A 21444-nucleotide genomic window follows, 5' to 3' on the forward strand; every position below is an offset into this window, starting at 1 on the left:
CTCACTGTTGCTCCATGCCACCTCCTGACACTTACTTTGTGCTTTATTTTCTTAATATCTTTCCAAAACTTTCAGATTACTCATCAGGGATATTTAAATATACATAAATCTTCTATTACCTAGGTCATTTCAACTTAAACAGGTAACTCCTAGCTTTTGTTTCCTAATAAAAAGCATCCTCTAGTAACTCCGGAGATGAAATAAAGACATTTCAAAAGAAAGTAATATACATTGCTAAACTGTAGATATTTATCAAACTTGAATTTCTCAAATCAATGAGCATACTTTAACCCAATCCCAATTTAAGTGTTTCTTTACTTCCCTGGGGGCGGTGCGGGGGAAACAAACATGTTTGTGCAAACTAACCCAAAATAAAATAAAAATAAAAGGGAAAATAAAATAAAATAAAATAAAAGGGAAAAAAAACAGAGGTTGGTATAAAACTTGTGGTCACTAGCAATGACCTAGAATCAAGTCTTGGATCAGCATACCTGGCTCACTCTACCTAGTTGTTTCTCCCTTTTGCATCTGAGATGCCTTTAAACTGCAAAAATTTCTCACATGATCATACACCATTGTGACGTGTGGGTAAACGAAGTTCACAGGCCTACTAAAGAACCCCCTTTATTCTCAAAAACTGGTTACAGCCCAGGTAAATTGGTATATGACTGTAATCCCAGCTCTCTGGGAGGCTGAGACAGGAGAATCCCAAATTCAAGGCCAGCCTGGGCAACAAAGTAAGACCCTATGTCAAAGAATAAAAAGCTCTGGAGATGTAATTCAGTGATACAGCACCTCTGGGTTCCATCCCAGGGAATAGGGGTAAAGGCAGTTGTGTACACTATAATAATACAAAAAAAACAGTAAGCTCCTGAGCCCCACCCTAGACATATCTGACTATAAAATATTCCCTTGGTGTTTGAACCTTGCCAGATACCTTCCTAAAATAATAATTCATTATGTCATTCTTTTAAAATGTTAAAATTTTCATACTGTCTTCAGGATATGACTCGAAGTCCTTAAATATCTTTAATCTCTATCAATTCATCCTCTTTCAATTTATTCTTCTTCTCCAACCTTTTAAATTCCTGTAAAAGACTCAGGCTTTAAAAGACTCAGTATGTGTTTAGCATGCAAGTGGCCCTGGAATTAATCTCCCACACCAAATATAAAAAATAAAACACTATGCTTTCTCTTTATTCCAGGGCTCTGCAAATTCTGATCAGTTCTCTATCCCTTTACTGCAATCCAAACTCCTAAGCTCATCTTGGTTAATACTTCCTTTGTGTCATTCCCTGACACAAAGACTAATATTTTCCCTAATCTAGTACTTAAATTAGAATCCTGTGCTATAATTGCTTATTTGCCTGTTAAATAAATATTTCTGGACAATGATGTGGTCATTGACCCAAGTCCATATTGTTCCTTAAGGATCTCAAAACTCTGGAGAAAGTCATGAGGTTTTTCACCACTTATTCTGACCATAGGTAAATGCAGGAATTCTTATTTTACTAGGTTTACTAATAGTAACTTAGAAATAATCAGAGTTTATGGGAAATTTACAAAAGAATCATACAGTTATAAAGCTAAGGAAGGAAATTCTGGAAAGACAATAAACTTAAAACCCTGGTTAGACTAAGGTTTCCTTTTACTCCTTAGGGTAGTCTCTAAATCACCAGTTACAAATTCCCAATTGCTTTCTATGTCCATTTGTAGATTGCTCAGGCCTTTCAAACACATCCACAAAACAAATCATTTTCCTGTTGCTCTTCCTGTTTCTGGTATCTCAGAAAAGAGTATTAGCCAAGCTAGACACAGTAGCAAAGGTCTATCATCCCAGCTATTTGGGAGTCTGAGGTAAGAAGATTGCAAGTTTAAGGCTAGTTTTGGCATTCTGGCTGAATCAAAACAAAATTTTTAAAAATGGGTTGGAGATGCAGCTCAGTGAAAGAGTTTTTGCCAACTATGCATGATACCCTATATTCAATATCAAACACCTCAAAAAAGAAAAGTAGGTGATAGTGATCAAAACTTCCAAGAATAAACCAGGATAAACCTATAATCCCAGCAGCTCAGGAGACCGAGGCAAAAAGATCACAGGTTCCAAGCCAGCCTCAGCAACTTAGTAAGGCTGTATTTTGAGACAGTGTCTCAAAATAAAAAATAAAAAAAACTGGGGATATGGCTCAGTGGGTAAGTAAGTGCCCTTGAGCTCAATCTCAGGTACCCAAAAAAAATAAATAAAATAACTTGTAAGAATAAGACAGCAATAATATTAATTTTACCTCATTAAGTACAACTGGTTAGAATTACCTGATGGTATACCTCATCATTCCTGCATAGCTACATTTTACTATGGAAAGATAAGGTCTCCGTTTCCCTATCTTCTAGAATTAGTGGTGATGGAGAAGAATGGGGGCATTATAACACGCTTCTACAATTCCAAAGTAAAGCAACCAATAAACTGTAGGTAAATGGCCCAGAAGTGCTGCTGTTAATGTCATCCTAGACAGTCTGGAGAGCTTTCACAAATCTTTTCTATAATGCTGTAAGGTTCTGGTCTTTCATCTCCCCCAACAGATAGGAAAAGGCCTGCTTTAAAAGAAACTTCACCTGAGAAAGAAAGACCACAAGATCTTAACTAATGAAAACTTTGAAATGTCCTTTATAATCAACTGTCCAATAGTAACCCTAGAGAAATATTTTAAATGAGCCTATCCTGAACTGAAACATTTAACATTATAGTCATTCATTCAACAAATACTGAGAACTTACACTGTGCCGTGAACTATACAAAGTGCTAAGAATAAGCCCTTAAAGGAAAACTAAGGAAGTCCTCCATGAAAGGAGCACACTTTCTAGAAGATAAGAGTAAGACCAGTTGGTGACAAGTACTACAGAAAAAAATAAAGAGGCTAATGAAAGATGCAGAAATTGGAATTTACGATACAGTGGCTAGGAAAGGCCTCTGGGTGTTATTACAGACGGGAACCACCTCAATCCCATTTTATTTGTGATGGGCTGACAGATCTAGCTCCATTTGAATGTTGTAGGCCAAACTACAAGGAAAATCACTAAACAGACTCCATTTTGCTCTGAGACTCCATGTTATATAGGAAATATGCTTCTCCCATGGGAACACCCTACCTCTGTACCCATCATCAGTTACTTAGCATGACATGTTTAGCAATAGAAAATGACAAGACTTATGTAATGAAAAATTGCTCTTTTGATTCCTATTGCTCCTAAACAATGTACCATGTAAACAGTGACTGTGTAGATGTTAGCAACCATTCTTCAGTTTGTACATAGGTAAGGGTCGTTTTGATCCACTTCCTCCTCTGTTGATGATCACATGATGTTAGCTTATAATTTTTAATCATAGCAACGGACACTTATGATTGATGTAATTTTTGGTATAAGAACCCCTACAACCCTATGGTCGGGGCTGTTCTCCCAATAGCCATTTTTAATAAAGACTCTCAAATTTGGACTTCTCAGTGGTGATCAGTCTGTTCTTAAAAGTTGCACCCCATAACATATTGTTGCTTGTTTGTGTTTTGGTGGTACTGGGGACTGAACTCAGGGTCTCACACATGCTTAGTATGTGGTCTACCACTCCTCAGCTCTTAAGAATTTCGGAATTTAATTATGGCAATGGGGCCAACACCAGAGTCTACAAGTGAATTCAGAAAAGCCCTTTCATTCTATGAAAGACATACAGGAAGAACAGATACAGGATACCATTCAGCATTCTAGACAAAACAGGAGTAATGGTTCACACCAAAAAACCCCAGTGACTCAGGAGGTTGAGGCAAGAGGATCACAAGTTCAAGGTTGGCCTCAGAAACTTGGCAAAGCCCTAAAACAATTTTTTTAAAGGTCTAGGGATATTAGTTAAGTGGTAGCACCCCTGGGTTCTATCCCCAGTAATGCAGGGGATGGGGGAAGATGAAGAGAAAGATTTCAACACTGTAAGTAGAACACAATGATGGCTCTAGGTACAGATATATTCATTGAAGAAATTGAAGGGAGAAATTGAAGGGTTATGGAAAATAATATTCCTATAAGACAGCTCCCAAAGAAAAAGGAGGGAAGGCGTGGCTCCAAAGGTGAGATGGGGACACTGGCCAAACATTCAACCTCTCCCAGTGCATTCAATGGACCCTAAAGGAAAGGGGTGGATAACAATGCCAGGCCCTAAGCCCTGACCTTCCCCCTTGTCAAATTAGTCCTGAATGACAATTGGCAAGACTTGAGTACTCATCCCTTGGGGTCTGGTTTTAACCTGTACAACTAGCCCCTGATGGTCAGAACTGCATGTGCATGGTTTCCAATGATTACATCATCCTCATTGTACTCTATAAAACCAAAATCCCCTCTGTGACTGACAGCCATTTTTTCCATCCAGAAAATGGGCCCCAATGGTGCCCCAGTCCGCGAAGGAATAAAGGCTTCTCTAAAGCTGTGGAAGTCTGCCTCACGTCCTTTTGCACTTACAGAAATAACTGAGGAAGTTCAAGGTTTTTAAATCTGAATCCGCATCATCTATGCCATGTGCTAGGAATGAACAGGAATTAGCCTAATGGCATCTTATACAACTTTTTTCCTTAGGTTACTTCTCTTATTAATATTACATTAGAAGTTTGATAAAGAGCTACAATTTCATTTTTAATAATTATAACAGCATAAGTGTTTTAACTGTACTCTACTAGTCAGAAAACACCAAGCAATACTTATTAATCTATCACCTATAACCTCTTAGCATTCTATTAATCTACAGTAGAGAACATGTAAGCATTCATTTATTCATTAAGTGGATCAGAAATAGTAACAATTGCAGTTCTAATAACCCCATCCCTAAACTTGCATCTCTTAAATTACACTTCATTATGAATTATTTTTAAGAAGTATTTATGGTCACTGAAATAAACCACCATCACAATGAGGTCAAAACAGAAAACTTAAGTAATTTCCTATTATCTAACAATCTCATCCACAGCTTGTCTGCCACTCTTGCTTCCTCACAGTCTCCAGCAGCAAAAAAGGAAAATCTGATGATGATTAATGTCCTGACCCATTACAGGATTCCTCTTACCAAAGCCTTGAGGCCAGATTTGGGGACAGACAGTTAGTTTAGTGTAGAATAAGAAATCTGGTCAAATCCAGGAAATGGAGGCCAAGAAAGCAATCTGCATCTGGACTTGGAGACTGCCCCTAGGAGAATGGAATGTCAAGATCTCCAGAGCCCACTGATTACCAAATTTACCTGCCCTGGTCAGGGACTGCGGGCAAGGAACTGCTAATTAATGCCCCCTGGGTCCTTACCTGCCTGAATCACTTTGGTCCTCCCCCTACTATCTGCTGCTCACTTTTTGCTATATCACCAGCCACTCTTGGGCCTAGTCACATAGGCAGGAAGGAGAGAGAGGAGAGAAAGAGAACTGAAGAACAAGAGACCCTAACCTATAAGAGATGTAGGGCGTACTCACTGCTCACTTCTTGCAACTCTAGAACACCAGCCATGGCCCCCTTCTTCCTCCCAGGAGAAGTCTGTATTATTACCTTTAGATGAAACCTACTTAATGTTTGCCTTGGCGTGCTTCTCTAATGTTCCGATTTCAACATTTGAGGAAGCAGAACTCGTCACCAGTGAACAGCGGTATCAGCCTGACAGAAATATTTAAGGAACAAGATGAAAGTTACCAGCTGGAGTTGGCCTCTGTATCACTTCATCTTGCTTTCAGCAATCAAAGATGGCGAGACTCTTTTGTGTCTATCAGGAGACAACCTTTCTAGATTGAATACTAAATACAATATCAATGTAATATTGAAGATAGTTCAGTTCTATTCAATAATGGCATTTTACTTTCTTCAACTGTGTTGCACAGAAAGATTGAAAGCCCCCAAAGGTATCAAAAGTTTAACCCCAACCTAAACTTTGCTTCACTGTGCTACTACCAATCTACATTAACAGTCACCAAGAAAAACAGCCTCGAACTGGGTTGTGGAACATGCCTGTAATTCCAGCAACTTGGGAGGCTGAGGCAAGAGGACTGCAAGTTCAAGAACAGCCTTAGCCACTCGGCAGGATCCTATCTCAAAAAAAAAAGTTCAGGATGTGGTACAGTGGTTAAGCACTCCTGGGTTCAATACCTAGTACAAAAAAAAAAAGTCCGAATGAAGTTATTTTTGTGTCATAGTTAACAACATTATCACATCATTTTAGGACTTTCAGTAGAAATTTTTTTATTTTAGTATTAGAATAACTACATCCTGAGCAGTTGGCTAAGTGTAACTGAAAAATATCCTCTCTTTAAAACCTAGTCCTACCAAGAATATAGGATCTCACAGTATATATTTTGTACGTGGTATTATCTTCATTTTTTTTGTTCCATTTTATAATCCTTATACCTATTTTCCCATTGTCCCCGTTTCTTTTTCTCTTCTAATTTTGTTACCTTGCTACATATTTTATTTGTAAGTTGCTTCAATCCTTCTGGTAACAAGATATATTCATTCTTATACTCAGACTCATTCAATAAATATTTATTAAGCACCTATAAGACACTGTTCTAAACATGTTTCCCCCCAGTATCAGGGAATGAACCCAGGGGCACTTAACCACCGAGCCACATCCCTATCCCTTTTATTTTTTATTTTGAGACAGAGTCTTACTAAGTTGCTGAGGTTGTCCTCAAATTTGCAATTCTCCTGTCTCAGTCACTGGGATTACAGGTATGTACACTGCACTGGCTAAACCTTTCTTTTTGAGACAAGGTCTGCTATATTGCCCAGGTTGGCCTTGAACTCCTGGGCTCAAGTGATCCTCTGTTTCAGCTTCCACGTAGTTGGGAATACAAGTGTGCACCCAGCAAAATCATTTTAATTATTACCCTTTATAGCTCAAAGATGATTCTGGAGATTAAGCAATAATACAAAATCGGTACAAAGAAGGAGTATAACATGCAGATAAATTGGGCATAGTGATACACATGCCTGTAATCCCAGCTACTCAAGAGGCTGCGGCAAGAGAGTCCTAAGTGTAAGGCCAGCTTGGGCAACTTGACAAGACCATGACTCAAAATAAAAAAGGTTGCGTATGTAGTTCAATGAGTATTTGTCAGGCATATGGGAAGCCCTGGGATCAATCCCCAACACCACTTATTAAAAAATGAAAATAATTTTTTAAAAAAGCATGACCAAAGAAAAAGTCTTCTATAGCTGAGAACAGCGTACATTTTGCTACAATTTTGATTTAAATGAACCTAAGCTGTATCCTTCCAAAGATTTTATATAAGCAGATGAGTCAACAAGTTTTCTCCTTACTTTTTCTATTGTCATGTTTTAGAGTGGGGGGGGGTTTGCAACATTAATAGGATTATATTAGGTCACAAAAGTACAGCCATGATTGAATACTGGATTTTTTTTTTTTTTTTTTTTTTTTTTACTGTTAGAAAAAAATTACATTTCTTTTTTTATTCATTTTACATAATTATGGTCAAACACCACAGTTTTGTTTTTTTTTTTTGTACTGGGGATTGAAAACCCAGGGTAATTTTACCAAGGAGCTATATCCTCAATTGAATACTGGCTTTACAAGGAAGAAAGAACAGAACATATGACACATACACATGCTTTACCGCCCCTTGTCACAAGATGTCCTGTGCCACCTAACAGCAATAAGACCATCGCCAGATTAGGGGGTAGAGGAGGCTGGAACCTCCAGAACTTTGAGTTAAATAAACGTCTTTTCTTTATAAATTCAGTCTAAGTATTTTGTTACAGTTAACACCAACAGACTCATAATGCTCTGAAGGAAGAAAGGGCCTTTAGTCCTATTCTTGAGGGCAGACAGAAACTTCCACTGTATAGGTTTCTTTTTTTCAGTTTGATCTTAAGTAAAAGACCCTTTAAGTCCCCTGTAATATCAAACTTTTTCAGCCCCATATCCTGGCAATTTAAAAAAACAAAACTTGCTAGGGAATACCCACTAGGCCTGTGTGCTAGTGGGAAGGTTGATGCCAATGTTTATGGGCCATAATAGTCAGGTAAACCCTTCAGCTAAAAAAGTCTGTAGGTTCTTATAGTGATTCCCCTTTCCCTCATCTTACTGGGATTAAACCCAGGAGTATTCTTCCACTGAGTTACACCACCAGAGCTTTTTTTTTTAAAGACAAGATTTCACCAAGTAGCCCAGACAGTCCTCAAATTTGTAGTTCTCCTGCCTCAGGCTCATGAATAATGGGATTACAGCCATGTGACACCACACCCAGCTCTTTCTTGAAGGGATGTTTAACTATTACAACCAGATAAATCTTGTACCAAGTATTTACCAAGTAAGAGTCCAAATTAAATTGGTTTCTAAGCAGCACCAAGAGACAAAAGATTTGACAGTAAATCCTGAATATGGAAACTGTCTTCTGGAATAATTTTTTTTTAAGCAGTATCAGGGATCAAACCCAGGGTCTTGTACATTCTAGGCAAGCATTCTAAAACTTGAGTGCCCACCAACCCCCCTTTTTAAATTTCATTTTTGAGATAGGATCCTGATAAATGGCCCAGACTAGACTCTAACCTGCAATCCTCCTGCCTCAGCCTCCTAAATAGCTGGGATTACAGAAGTGTACCACTATTCCTGGTTCAATATATTAAAAATTTAAAGAGGCACTGACCTACAAAAAAAATTAAAGTGTATTTTTACTTAAAAAAACACAAAATTACATATGAACTATCTGCTAAATTTTCAGTGATCATTTATTACTTTCTAAAGCAAGGAAAATTTTTTTTTCAATTTTGATTCACTGTACACAAATGGGGTACAACTTTCATTTCTCTGGCTGTACACAAAGTAGAGGCACACCATTTGCATAATCATACATATACATAGGGTAATGATGTTTGTCTCATTCTATTATTTTTCCTTCCCCCTACCACTTCTCCACCCCTCATTTTCCTCTATCCATCCATCCTTCCTCCATTTTTGCTGCCCCACCACCATCCCCTGACATTTTTTTAAATAAAAAGACAAAGGCCAATTTTAAGCACAGTGAATGACAGAACCAAATCCAAACAGATTCTGGAAAACTCATTTTTTCAAGCTAAAGCTATTAGTAGGTTACCATAAAATGTTTACCATTTTTGATGAGTTCAGTCCTCAGAGTGGCAATTAGAGCATCAAGAAGTAGGTTCCATGGCTGTCCTGCCTCTTGGTTATATTCATCATGAAAGTGAATGCAAAACTAACTCATCTATTAAGCAGACTCTTCCAATTCTAATAAAGTAGGAAAAAACCCTGAAATCTATCACTAAACAGAGGTATCTGGAAAAATCTAGAAAAGAAGGAATAATGTCATTTTATCCATGCCCAGAAAGAGGCAGTAATACGGTTAATTACAGCAAAGTGACCTTTTGATCTAGAAAATAAATTCTGCAAGAGAAGTGAGTCAATACACAATTACTTCACACATTTCCTTCTTTGATGTAATGATTGAGAAACAAAAATAATTGCTGCCACATCTGAAGATAAAAGTTTTCCTTTCTGCCTTAATTTAGAAGAAGGCACATTTTTTATTAAAAATTTGAAATAAAGTAAGTAAACAATAATGAATCCAAAACACTGAGGGAAAAATAACTGCTAGTATGGAAATATTCCTTTCAAAGGATATTTTCATTGTGAGAAAAATCCTGATTTTCAGTAATGTCATATCTTAATTTTGTAAAAGCCTGAAAAGGCTAATAGATATATAAGACACAAATATAGGGTCTGTCCTCACTAGTACTGTAAGTCACTGATAGTCTTTTTCCTCTGTAGCAAGAAATTAAAAAAACAAAAAAAAAAAAAAAGAAATACTGAATCCTGCCTATTTTTTGCTATTCTCAAATTTTCATGTTCTTACTGGATAACAATATATATTTGGGCTCAGTGGTAGGATGCTTGCCTAGCTTATGTGAGTTTCTGGCTTCAATCCCAGTACAACCAAAAACAAAAAAGAATATAGATTTTTTTCCATAATATTTCTATTGTTTTATTTTAAACATTTTCTTAGAAAAAGGATAATTTGTCTTTATTTAGGAAGAAAATCTGAAAATGGGGCTAGAGATGACTCAGTGGGAGAGCCTGTGCCTAGAATGCATCAGGCCCTGGATTCAACCCCCAGTACTAAAAAAAAAAAAAAAAAAAAAAAACTGTGAAAACAAACATGTTTTATATATTTTTATTTTCTATTTGTTAACATTTACAGAACCTGATTAAAAGATAATTATGCATACATTATTACTAATTAAGATGTTATTTGTTATCAACTAAATTTATAAGCAGCAAAATTACCAACCCCTGACACAATATGTATTTGTCTTTTATTTTCATTTACCTCTATTTACTCTGAAAAACTCCTTAAAATGTATTCCTAAGTTTCTAAAGGACTTTTTATTTGAATGTTCTGTTTGTCAACAGAACTTTGAAGTTAATCTCCATGGTCAGATGCTATAACAGCCAGGCTGCATCCCCAGAAGGAGGTGGCTAAACTTTACTGTTTATGTAAGCAATGTTACCTCTCAGAGGACCTGGGATTTCATACTAAATGTAGTCCCATTTCTCATAAAATCAACTTAAAGTTTCATTTTAGAACATTTTAAAAAGAGTAGCCACCTCCTACTGTTAAATTAGGCTCTAATGATCTCTTCGAGGTGTGAGATTAAAACAAAAATTAAAAGCCCACCATAGAAACACACTACTATTTCAAGGCCTTTAATGCAGCAGAGTGCAAAGTCACAGAAGAGAAGCCAGATTTCCTTCAACCTAGAAAATACCACCAAGCTCTACCCAAAAAAAAAAAAAAAAATCAAATGAAGCTCCATTTCACTTTGTATAATGAAACTTCATTGAGAAGCACTTACCACATCAAGTCATCACACTTCAAATGTATAATATACTTGATGTAAATGTCACTTATGCAGGCCAGTATGCAGGCCAGTACTACTTTATGTAAACAGATGACTCTGTCACAAATCATATCTGATTTGATCTTCTCAAACATCTCAAGAAGTAAGGCAACCAGTTGCTATTATTGTATTATTTACAATTTATAAATGGAAATAGATACTCTTAAGTTAAATTACTTGTTCAACATCACTAAACATCCTGATTCCCAATCCAATGCCCTTTTCACTCTTCATTATTTCTGGCAATATGAACCAGGAAATTTTGAAAGGATAGTGATTTATAGACAAGTAGTCAAGAAAAATTAGATTTTTGGCTGCATGTGGTTAAAGAGGAAAATCTTTAATTCGCACTACTTATTTTCAAAGACTTCTTCAGAAAATCCTAAAACCTCTTTAACAGCTTACCATACAATGAATTCCCTTTAAAAAAAAAAAAATCCCTAAGTTTATTAGTTAGATGCAATTCTTTGCACATTATGGGGCTAACTTTCATCTTAGAACTCAAATTGAAAGATGATTTAGTCAAATTTTTCTGATGTTAGACACTGAAAAAGACCTTTGAAACAAACATTTTTAAAACTTTAAATCTACTCAAATTTGCAGAACTGGCAAGAAGGATATTCTTCAAAATATGTTATCACTTAGAATATGGCAACTTCCTCACCTTAACCACATAAACACAAAAACAATTTAACCTTTAGTGGTTCTCTATTGTTAGATGAGTCTGCATGTTGTTTTAAACCACCAGGAGCTTAAGAGGCTTTGTTGCAGTTCTTAACATTTTCAGAAACTACTACTATTTTTTTTAAATGATTCTGGCAGTTCATAATCAGACCTCATTTTAAAAAATCTCTAATTTAGATAGGAATACAATGATACCTATTAGTAAATCAGAAATGTTATACATTATGAATACTTCTTATGCTTTATTAAGAGGACCCACAGCCTAACAACATATAGAACCAACACTATACACAAAATATACAAAATTAAAATGTACAAAATAAACTGAAATTTATAGAAGGAAAACTCCAAAGACAACAATCTAAAAAAATAAAATATGAATACTATTGCCTGAAAAATAACAGAATAGATATTTTATTAAGAATTAACAGGGCTGGGGATATAGCTCAGTTGGTAGAGTTCAGTTGGTAGAGTGCTTGCCTCACATGCACAAGGCCCTGGGTTCAATCCCCAGCACCAAAAAAAAAAAAAAAAAAAAATTAATGGCCTTAGCCAGAGGCCTTGATGCATGCCTGTAATTCCAGCAACTCAAGAGGCTGAGGTAGGAGCACTGAAGTTCAAACCCAGCCTCAACTTAACAAGGCTCTAAGCAACTCAGCGAGACTGTCTCTAATAAAATATAAAAAAGGGCTGGGGATGTGGCTCAGTGGTTATGCACCCCTAGGTTCAATCCCCCTGATACCCACCCCCCAAAAAATTACTGCATGACTAATGTGATCCTACAATATGTACAATCAGAAAAATGAGAAATATATTCCATTTATGTATGATTTATCAAAATACAAAATGCATTCTATTATCATGTATAACTAATTAAACAAAGGTTAAAATGTTTAAAAATAATTAATGGCACTGAAGCATTAAGAATTAACTGGCTTTCAGGTAAATCAATTTTTTAAAAGTGACTGATAAAAGCAAAAGTGCAAATAGTATTCCTATGGAAGAACAATGTGGTCTTTGTGGCAGAAAACAAACTGTGAACTAAATAATTATGCTACTTACCTATCCATAGGCTACATAACAGTAACAAAATAAAATAAAAATAAATGCAAAATATCAAAAGACACATAAAATATAGTACTCAAAATGATTCCATGTTAACAAGATTAAAATTTCCACTAGTAAATGCTTAAAAATAATTTTAAAATTCTGCTACTTCCAGATCTTTCCAGTAGGTCCAATCTTTTGTCAACTGGTGGATTTTTAGGAATTGCCTACACTTAACTAAAAAAAAGCCTAAGTACTTTTGTCTTTGATTTTACCATACACAAGGTGAGAATAAAACAGATCAAAAAATAAGATGTACTAAAAATTATCGTTGTCTACATTTTTTATTCTTTCCAGTGCAACTAATTCATCTCTCCAAATTAATTTACTTTTAAATTCATAGTCTGTGGATTCAGCAACAGGGACTGTTTTTGTTGTTGTTATTTACAGTAAGTAATGTTTGATGAATCCATATAAATGAAACTGCTGCATTCCTTTTCTTTCTACAGAAAATTTGGAAAATATAGCAAAGAGAAAATCATTTGTAGTTTGAAGTTCCAAATAATCACTTTTGAATATCTTTTGGCCTTATTTTCAATAGAAATAGAAGCTTATTCTATGCCTTAGTATACAAAATTGGATTTAATTACACTATTTTCTAAATTGTTTTTATTTCAAAATGAGTGCTTCCCAAAGCCTTTAAATACTGTTTAGAATTTCTTGTTTTCAAGGCTAGGTATGGAACCCAAGGGCTCGTGCATGCTAGAAAAGTGTTCACCGACTCGGCTATATCCCCAGCCCAGGAATAAATTTTAACAACTTCTTTAACAAGTTCTTTTAACGACTGCAATCCTTAGTGTAAAAAGGGTTAAAGCTTGTGCATTAATATACCTTCACTTTCTCCGTTCCTTCCTTGACATGATTTGAAGTCAGGAAAAAATAGTAAAGAATTCACATTAGCCATGTGTGACAAATATCCCCTGAGAAACGTGGGGCCTCCTCAAACCTTAAGCCAAAGATGTGATCTGTTAATAATCTCATTTCAAGCACTATTTAGTAGCTATGACCTTATGGCAGGAAGCTAATTACTCCCAAAATTCACAGTACTAAAGTAGTTATCCATTCTAGCTACAAGGAAGCCCCATTCTGGTTTTTAATAAAGCCAGAATGAGATAGTGCGAATTTAACCACTCAACCAAACTTTAATTGGCTGAGTTTGTTAAAATTGTCATTCCCAATGGCAGAGTCGGGGTTCATTAAATAAGACAAATATGTAGCACAAACAAGACATCGCGTGGGACAGCTGCTACTGAGGACAAATCCATAAGAAAACAATGGCTAAAGGAGGCCGGCATAGAGGAAAAAAGGTAGGAAGGCGGATTTGATTATTATGAGGCTGGCGTTGGAGAAATCTCAGCTGCATTGTTTTACATTTATTCTTTCTATTCCTGGCATCACGGAGCTCAAACGTCACCAAAATAAAAAGACCCAAAAGGCGGGCAAGGTGACTCACACATCTTACCATATGGATTCCATCAGCCGGGACTGAGAATTGCCTCAAGCCCTACAGGCCAAAGGGAGGGTCCTCTGGGGCATCAGCTCCCCGACCCCGGCAAACACCTCGGTACTGCAGCTGGGGTCAGAGGCTGCAGACCACGGGACCTGACACCTCACTGGCCAGCCAGGTCCGCGGGGGCTGGGAACTCGCGGCCCGAGGAGTTCGCCCGTGCGGCAGCCCGCGCCAGGGGTCAGGTCCCCGCCCGAGCAACCCCCGCGCTGAAGGGAGACTTCCACTCTGCCCTCGGGAGGCTGCGCAGCCGAGGGTCTGAGCCACGACTGCCGACAGTCCGCCCCGACCCTCCTCCCGGGATCCAAACTCGCCCAAGACCGTACCTGACGCGGCAGCGCCACCTCCACCCGACGGAGCCGGCTGTCACGGTGGCTGCGGTCACGGCTCCGGGAGCTAGTGACGCCTCTCATAAAAACAACAACCTGCTAGCAGGCGTCCGCAGCCAGAGGGGGCGGCGGCTGGCGAGGTGTCCCAGCGCATGCCGGGACTCGTAGTCCACCTTGCGCCTCAGGCCAGGCGGCAGCAGAGGAGAGAACTACGACTCCCGAAAAGGAGCGCAGCCAGTCGTAGGAGGCGGCAGGAAGCTGGGCCAAACCACCGCGGATCCTCACAACATCCGGGCCCCGGCGCCCGCGGCCAGTTGCTATGGAGACGAGTTGCAACCACCAGGAAGGATTCGCGGTTGCGCCAGGCAGTACGGCTCCCTGGATTAGGCAGATCGTTTTACACATATCGATCCAGCCAAGGATTCCAACTTTGTGCTGCTTTAATTGGGTGCATCTAAAAGGCCGCGTCTCTGGGCACTTGCCGGACTTCTTGCCATCCGCCTCAGGAAAAGACTCCGTTTGCCGAAAAATTAAGGAAGATAGCGAGAATGACGGACTGCGACTGGGTGGGTCTGGGCAGAAGGCTAGATGTTTTTACATTTACAGATGTAAAATGAGCGTTTAATTAAGTCATTGTTGATCTGAAGGCAATTAGGGAATGTTACACACTGGTACCCCACTGCAAACTGGTGATAGTTTTGAACAAGACTAACGTACCTTAATTTTAATGTCATGTTTATGTCTCTTGTCCAAAAAAGATATAAGGGAAAAGTGAGTTTATAATCACTGTTAATGGAAACAGTGGTAAGTTAAGGTTTAATTCGCCGTCCCCTAACTGGCAAATAAATAAGGAAACCATTAATAAGGAAAATGGTGGACCTGCATAGAGGCAAGGTGCTCAAATTAGACCTGTTTTGTTTGGTTTTTTGCTTTTGGGCTAACTATATCATCAACTATGACACGCCACCAAAACAGATAAAAAAAAAATCTTAGTTTCATAATTTACAGCTTCTATAATGGACAATTTTATTATTGGATGGCTTGTTTTTGTCACCGGAGGTAGTAAGAGAAGATCTTGAAAAGGGGGACCTTGGCTCAAAACAACAGGGCCTTTGATAGATATGATGGAAAAGAATTGCAGCACGTCTCAGATATTGAGGCACAGATGTATTTATGAAAACAAGAAATACATGTTCAAGGGAGCATGTTGGTTATCTGAAAAATGAGAGACAGTTTGGGGGTTCTCACATGCTTTAAAGGAAGTGATTTAGAAAGCTGAGGCAGGAGGATAGCAAACTCAAGGCCAACCTGGGCAACTTAGACCTTATCTCAAAATTGTACAAGGGTTGGGGGAATGTAGCTTAGTGGTAAAGTACCCCTAGTTTCACTCTCCAGTACCAAAATAAATAAAGGAAATTTGGGGAGGGGTGGACATGGGAAGTTGTGAAGGAATAGCATCAGTCTGGCGATTCTCAGGATTCTTAAGGGGTTGACATCTGCATTATCTAATCAATAGATAATACTGGGAAAGTACCATATAAATTTCATGTCTTCCTCTGTTCGATTTATCCTGAAAATATATGTATTAGTGGGCTAACTAACAGTGCTCAGGGAAATCTTTATAGTGGGTGAATGTCCAGTAACTTTAAGATTGTGAGTGAAGATCTAGACTTCCCAGAAATTTGGGAATGACAGGCCTGGGAGAGAGACCCTCCTTGGGCAGTAAAGATGCAAAGAACTTTAGCATAAGACTTTTAAAGTTATAATTTCCTTTTCCTTTTATTTCCTTTCTATCTCTTTTATTTCTTCTATTTTATCTCAGTTTTCATTAATATATAAATGTGGAGATAATAAACCTCATCTCACAAAAAAAAAAAAAAAATATATATATATATATATGTGTGTGTTTTTACCCATGGACTTTGAAAAGTCTAAGTGGCCTGACTTGAAAATTAAATCCCTAAAATAGCTAATACCAACCATTTGTATATTTAATTGTATATAGTTTGAACTTCACATTTTAAGACTAGCAGATTTAGCAGGGTGTCCCAGGTACTCAGAGGTTAAGGCAAGAGGTTGGCAAGTTGGAGGCCTTAGTAAGATTTGGTCTCAAAATAAACTAAAAAGGGCTGGGAATGTAGCTCGTGACAGAGGGCTTGCCTAGCATGCAAAAGACTCTGCGTTCGATCCCAGTATTACCAAAAAAAAAAAAAGTTTGAAAAGGGCAAAACCCAAACAAGAAGAACCGCATTGAGGGCATATGTGGTAAAGTAAAAACAACAGATAATTTTGTTTCTGAATCTATAAACATTTGTGAATTACCATGGAGACCTAAGATTTTGGTAGACACTAACTTCCAGATTTTGTGGTATATGTTAGGCCAACAAAGTTTATCAGCTAATTTGTCTTCTGTTTGGACTTGATTTGCTTTTCTGTATTACATTTTGAGCTAAAGCTGATCAGAAATTTAGAGCAATAATAAAAAGGGTGATTTGATGAGAAAAGAGTTCTCATGACTAATGGCAATAGTATTAACAACCTTTTTTTAAAAAAAAAAAAGTCCACAGATCAGGTACCCATAACAGTAAATTAGGACCAGGTACAGTGACCAGGTGTGTAATCTCAGCTACTGTGGAGTTTGAGGCAGGAAGCCAGCCTGGGCAATTTAGTGAGACCCTGTCTGAAAATAAATAAGGGCAAGGGATATAATGGTAGAGCACTTGCTTGCTCCATATGTGAAGCCCTGGGATCAATCCCCAATGCCAAAAGAAAAAGAAAAAAAGAGATTTTATTAAAGGTAAAACATTGTTATATACTTGTGTTAGAAAGCTCCATGAAGTTTTGCATCCATTGTTTTTGACATATTGCCATCTCCCTCCGCAAACAACTAAATTTCAAATGTGTTTACTAATCTCCATGTCTGTGCCATCACACTACTATAAATTATCCTCAGTCACATGGACTACTACAGTTCCTCTCCACATTACACAAAGCTCTGAGAGAAACTAAAGAATTTTACTAAAAATTACATTATACCTTGCTTTACTTAGAGTTTTCCATTGCTTTTATGATGAAGATTCATTTTGGTTTTTTGTTTTTTCTGGTACTGGAGATTGAACTCAGTCATGCTTTACCTCTGAGCTATATCCTCAATCCTTTTGAGGTCTCACTAAATTGCTGAGGCTGCCCTCCAACTTTTGATTCCTCTGCCTCAGCTTCCTCAGTCACTGCATTACAGTTGTGCTCTATTGCACCTACTCAAAAAAAAAAAAAAAAAAAAAAAAAAACTTTTTGGTACTGTGATACTGAGGACTGAACTCAGACTACTCTACCACTGAGATATATTCCCAATCCTTTTTTTTTTTTTTTTTCCTTTAAGACAGGGTTTAAGTTGCTGAGGCTAACCTCAAACTTAAGATCCTCCTGCCTCGGGCCTCCCATATCACTGGGACTACAGGTATGCACCACCACACCCAGCTCAAATTTTTAACATAGTTATTACCAAGATCTTGCAAGATCTGGCCCCAGCCTCTTATATTATCTCAAGACATTTTTACCCTAATATACTTGACTTTGGTCATGATTTATCTTTGTTTCCACCTCCATTCCTACCTTGCTTTCTACCTTTAGATTTAATGACACTTCACCAAAACAGCCTTCCCTAACCCTTCACACTAAGTTAAAGCCCCCCAATATATCTTCATATCTTGTATTTTTCTTCATAGCACTTATCCCAATTCCCCAGTTTATTCTGTTAGCTGTATAATTATTTGTTATGGCTATTCCCCCCCAAAATTGAGGTATACTCCCTCTTCAATTATGATTTAGTACAGACTTTTCCTATGATTTACAATTTTTCACCTCTCAGTACCGGGGATTGAACCCAGGGATACTTTACCACTGAGCTATATCCCTGGCTCTTTTTTCGTTTTCTTTTTGTTTTGTTTTTTTGAGACAGGGTCTCACTAAATTGCTCAAGTTGGCCTCCCCAATAGCTGAAATTATAGACATGCAATCACCACATCCAGCTTGATTTACAAATTAATAAACTTTCATAGTACTAGTATAAAATGTTATGAATATTTTGACAAGTTTCTCTCAACAAATCAAGTTCATTTAGCAGGTGGTCTTCAATGCCTTCAAGGGAACAGCATTCCCCCCAAAAGGAGTATGACAGGAATAAGTTTAATTCCATTTTTCAATAATTGAGAATGATTTTATATATTTATCTTTTAGGATAAGAAAAGTACTTCAGCTTCAAAGTCAGACACAGGAATGAAACCTGAACAACTGCTTCCTTGTGTGAACCCTGGCAATCCTGTGTTTTCCTGTATGTTGGACCCAAAGACACTCCATACAGCTACTTCACTATCAAAACCTCAGATGATTATGTACAAAACCAATTCAAGTCATTATGGTGAATTTTTACCTATGCCACAGTTTCTCCCCTGCAATTATATGCCAAGGGAGCAAGTATTTTCAAACCATATTAGAGCAACTGGACTTTATCAAAATAACAGTCTAAATACTGCACCTGATAGAAGTAGAACCCTTGATTTTCCTAATTTTCAACATACTCTATGAAAATACATTCCCTTGACAATTTAAGGGAAAATATATCTAGGAAAGTGTAAGTTTTTAAAATGAGGTTAGAACACCCAATTTAGAACATAGATTTGAATCAATTTTCTTAAAAACCTTTTAAGAAATAAGGTATTTCAATTAATAACTGAATGACAGTGAATTTTTGAACAAAAATGTATCCAAAATAGTAAAATAAAAGTGTTTTCATACAGCCTAGTATTTATTTATATGTTTATTTATGGTAATGGGAATTGAGCACAGGAACTTGCACTTGCTAGGCAAATGCTATATGGCTTAGCTACATCCCCAGCACCTGCCCCTGCCCCAACTTTTTTTTTCTCTTTTTGGGACAGGGTCTCCCTAACTTGCCCAGGCTTATCTTGTACTTGGGATCCTGCCTTACCTCTGAGGAACTGTTATTAAAAACATACACCATCATGCCTGACTCCAAGTTATATTTAGTACATGTACTCCAAAGGTTTCAAAATGATTTTCATGATCTCATTTGTCTACTATTTATTGAGACAAAAGAACACAGGAGTTTTAAGAAAAAAAAATTGAATGAAGACAGACTCTGGGTATGGTGGTGAACACCTATAATCCCAGCTACATGGAAATATCACAAATTTGACGCAAGGCTGGTCCACTTAGACCCTGTCTCAAAAGAAAAAAGAAAAAGACCGGGGATGTAGCTTAGTGGTAGAGTGCTTATCATCTAGCATGCACAAGTCCCTATGTTTAATACCTCTCATGGAAGTGCGGGGAGTGGGGAGGAATAGTACCCCCTTATCCCAAAAAAGAGAGATCCTAAAAAATAATTTTTTACTCTTCTGTGATTTCAATTAATTGCTTAGAATTTAGGAGAATGTTAGTTCCCACTGAAAGGCTGATGAGTGAATGAACTTGTTATTCCTTTATTTAACAAATATATATGGTAAAAAATACAAATGAAGACACAAGTGAAAAACAGTGGCTTTTATTGTTTCAGTTAACACAATTTGGAATTAGCAAATTAATAAAATGTGGTAATTTATGCAATGTAATGTATGTGCAAAGTATTTCAGACATAGTACTGCTCACGTTGAGACCAAGGAGATCAGAAGCATCTTGAGAAGATAAAGCTAAATCAAAATCTTTCCCAGCAAAAGATTCTTTCCCAATCTTTCCCAGAGAATGTGACCCTAACAACACTTTCATTTCTGATTTCTGGTCTTGAGAACTGTGAGAGAAATTCTATCATTTTAGCCTTTCCACCCACCCCCACAAAAGGCATATTTTAAAAGATACTACGTTAAAAAAAAAAATACAGCTGTTTTATGATCCATTCAAATAATAGTCTCTAGTGATCAAATACTATAAAAAATCTCACCCTGAGACAGGAATTTCCAGATAGAATTAAAAAAAAAAAAAAAAATACTGAACTCAAAAGAAAAGCCCCCATGAATCCTTGGCCATTGGTATGCAGGAAATGTCCATGCACTTTTGGAAAGCAAAACAAGCAGCTTTAGAGCAACCCAGCCACATCCTTGCCCACAGAAAGTAGTCTGTGTGAGGACAATGTGCCAAGTGCAAAGAAAACCAGTGTCAAACTGTGTGAACGCGCCCTGACTCCACCTCTAGTTCAGTTTCTTGCTACTGTTTCTGTATAATTTGTGTCTGGGGTGGGGCGTGTAATGGGGACTGAACTCAGGTGCATTCTGCCTTTGAGCTACAAACCCAGCCCTTTTATTGTTTTTGTGTTTTTTTGTGGTGCTAGGGATTGAACCCAGGGACTTAAGCACTCTACCAACTGAGCTATATTCCCAGCCCAACCCCAGCCATTTATTTTGAAAAAAAAAAAATTATTTAGAGACAGGTTCTCACTAATTGCCCAGGCTGACCTCCAACTTGGGATCCTTCTGTCTCATCCTCCCAAAACATTCAGATCACAGGTGCATATGACCGTGCCTATCTTCTATAAATATTAAGACCCCAGACTAAGGGGTTGTTTTTCACTCTAGAAATACTGTAACAGTGGTCCCACTTTATGCTTTGAATATAACCCTGGCTGCTCTGCCATTGTAGCTTATTTTTTAAATGGCTACATTTCTCTTCTCTTCCTCTCTCCCTGCTCCTCCCTAATCTCTCCACTTCCCTAATCTCAGGGAGATTTCTTTCTCTTCCTCTCTCCCTGCTCCTCCCTAATCTCTCCGCTTCCCTAATCTCAGGGGAGGGTCTCACAGGATTATCTTTCTTCCCCATCCCAGGCAGAGTTAACCTGCTCTCCTTGAGTACACACCCACCATGGAA

General features: G+C 37.6%; 2 protein-coding genes across 9 annotated transcripts in view; one reads left to right on the forward strand and one right to left on the reverse strand.

The window, feature by feature from the left end:
- CCPG1 (cell cycle progression 1) overlaps positions 1-14717 on the reverse strand; it is a 69475-nt gene extending 54758 nt beyond the window's left edge. For 3 of the 8 annotated variants that reach the window (XM_079129927.1, XM_079129923.1, XM_079129928.1), the window contains exon 1: positions 14569-14717. In XM_079129927.1, the coding sequence (XP_078986053.1) occupies positions 14569-14655 (87 nt within the window). In that variant the 5' untranslated portion in view covers positions 14656-14717. Of the gene's footprint in view, positions 1-14197; positions 14527-14568 lie in introns of those variants that run through there. The other 5 variants (XM_079129924.1, XM_079129930.1, XM_079129926.1 and 2 more) reach the window with 3 other exon arrangements.
- Positions 14718-14836: 119 nt separating this feature from the next.
- PIERCE2 (piercer of microtubule wall 2) lies at positions 14837-20978 on the forward strand. Its single transcript, XM_079130014.1, has 2 exons — positions 14837-15137; positions 18808-20978. Exons 1-2 carry the CDS (start codon positions 15120-15122, stop codon positions 19153-19155), a joined length of 366 nt encoding a protein of 121 aa, XP_078986140.1. The 5' UTR covers positions 14837-15119; the 3' UTR covers positions 19156-20978.
- Positions 20979-21444: the final 466 nt, after the last annotated feature.

The sequence above is a fragment of the Sciurus vulgaris genome (genome assembly GCF_902686455.1).
Source record: "Sciurus vulgaris genome assembly, chromosome: 2".
Classification (NCBI taxonomy): domain Eukaryota; kingdom Metazoa; phylum Chordata; class Mammalia; order Rodentia; family Sciuridae; genus Sciurus; species Sciurus vulgaris.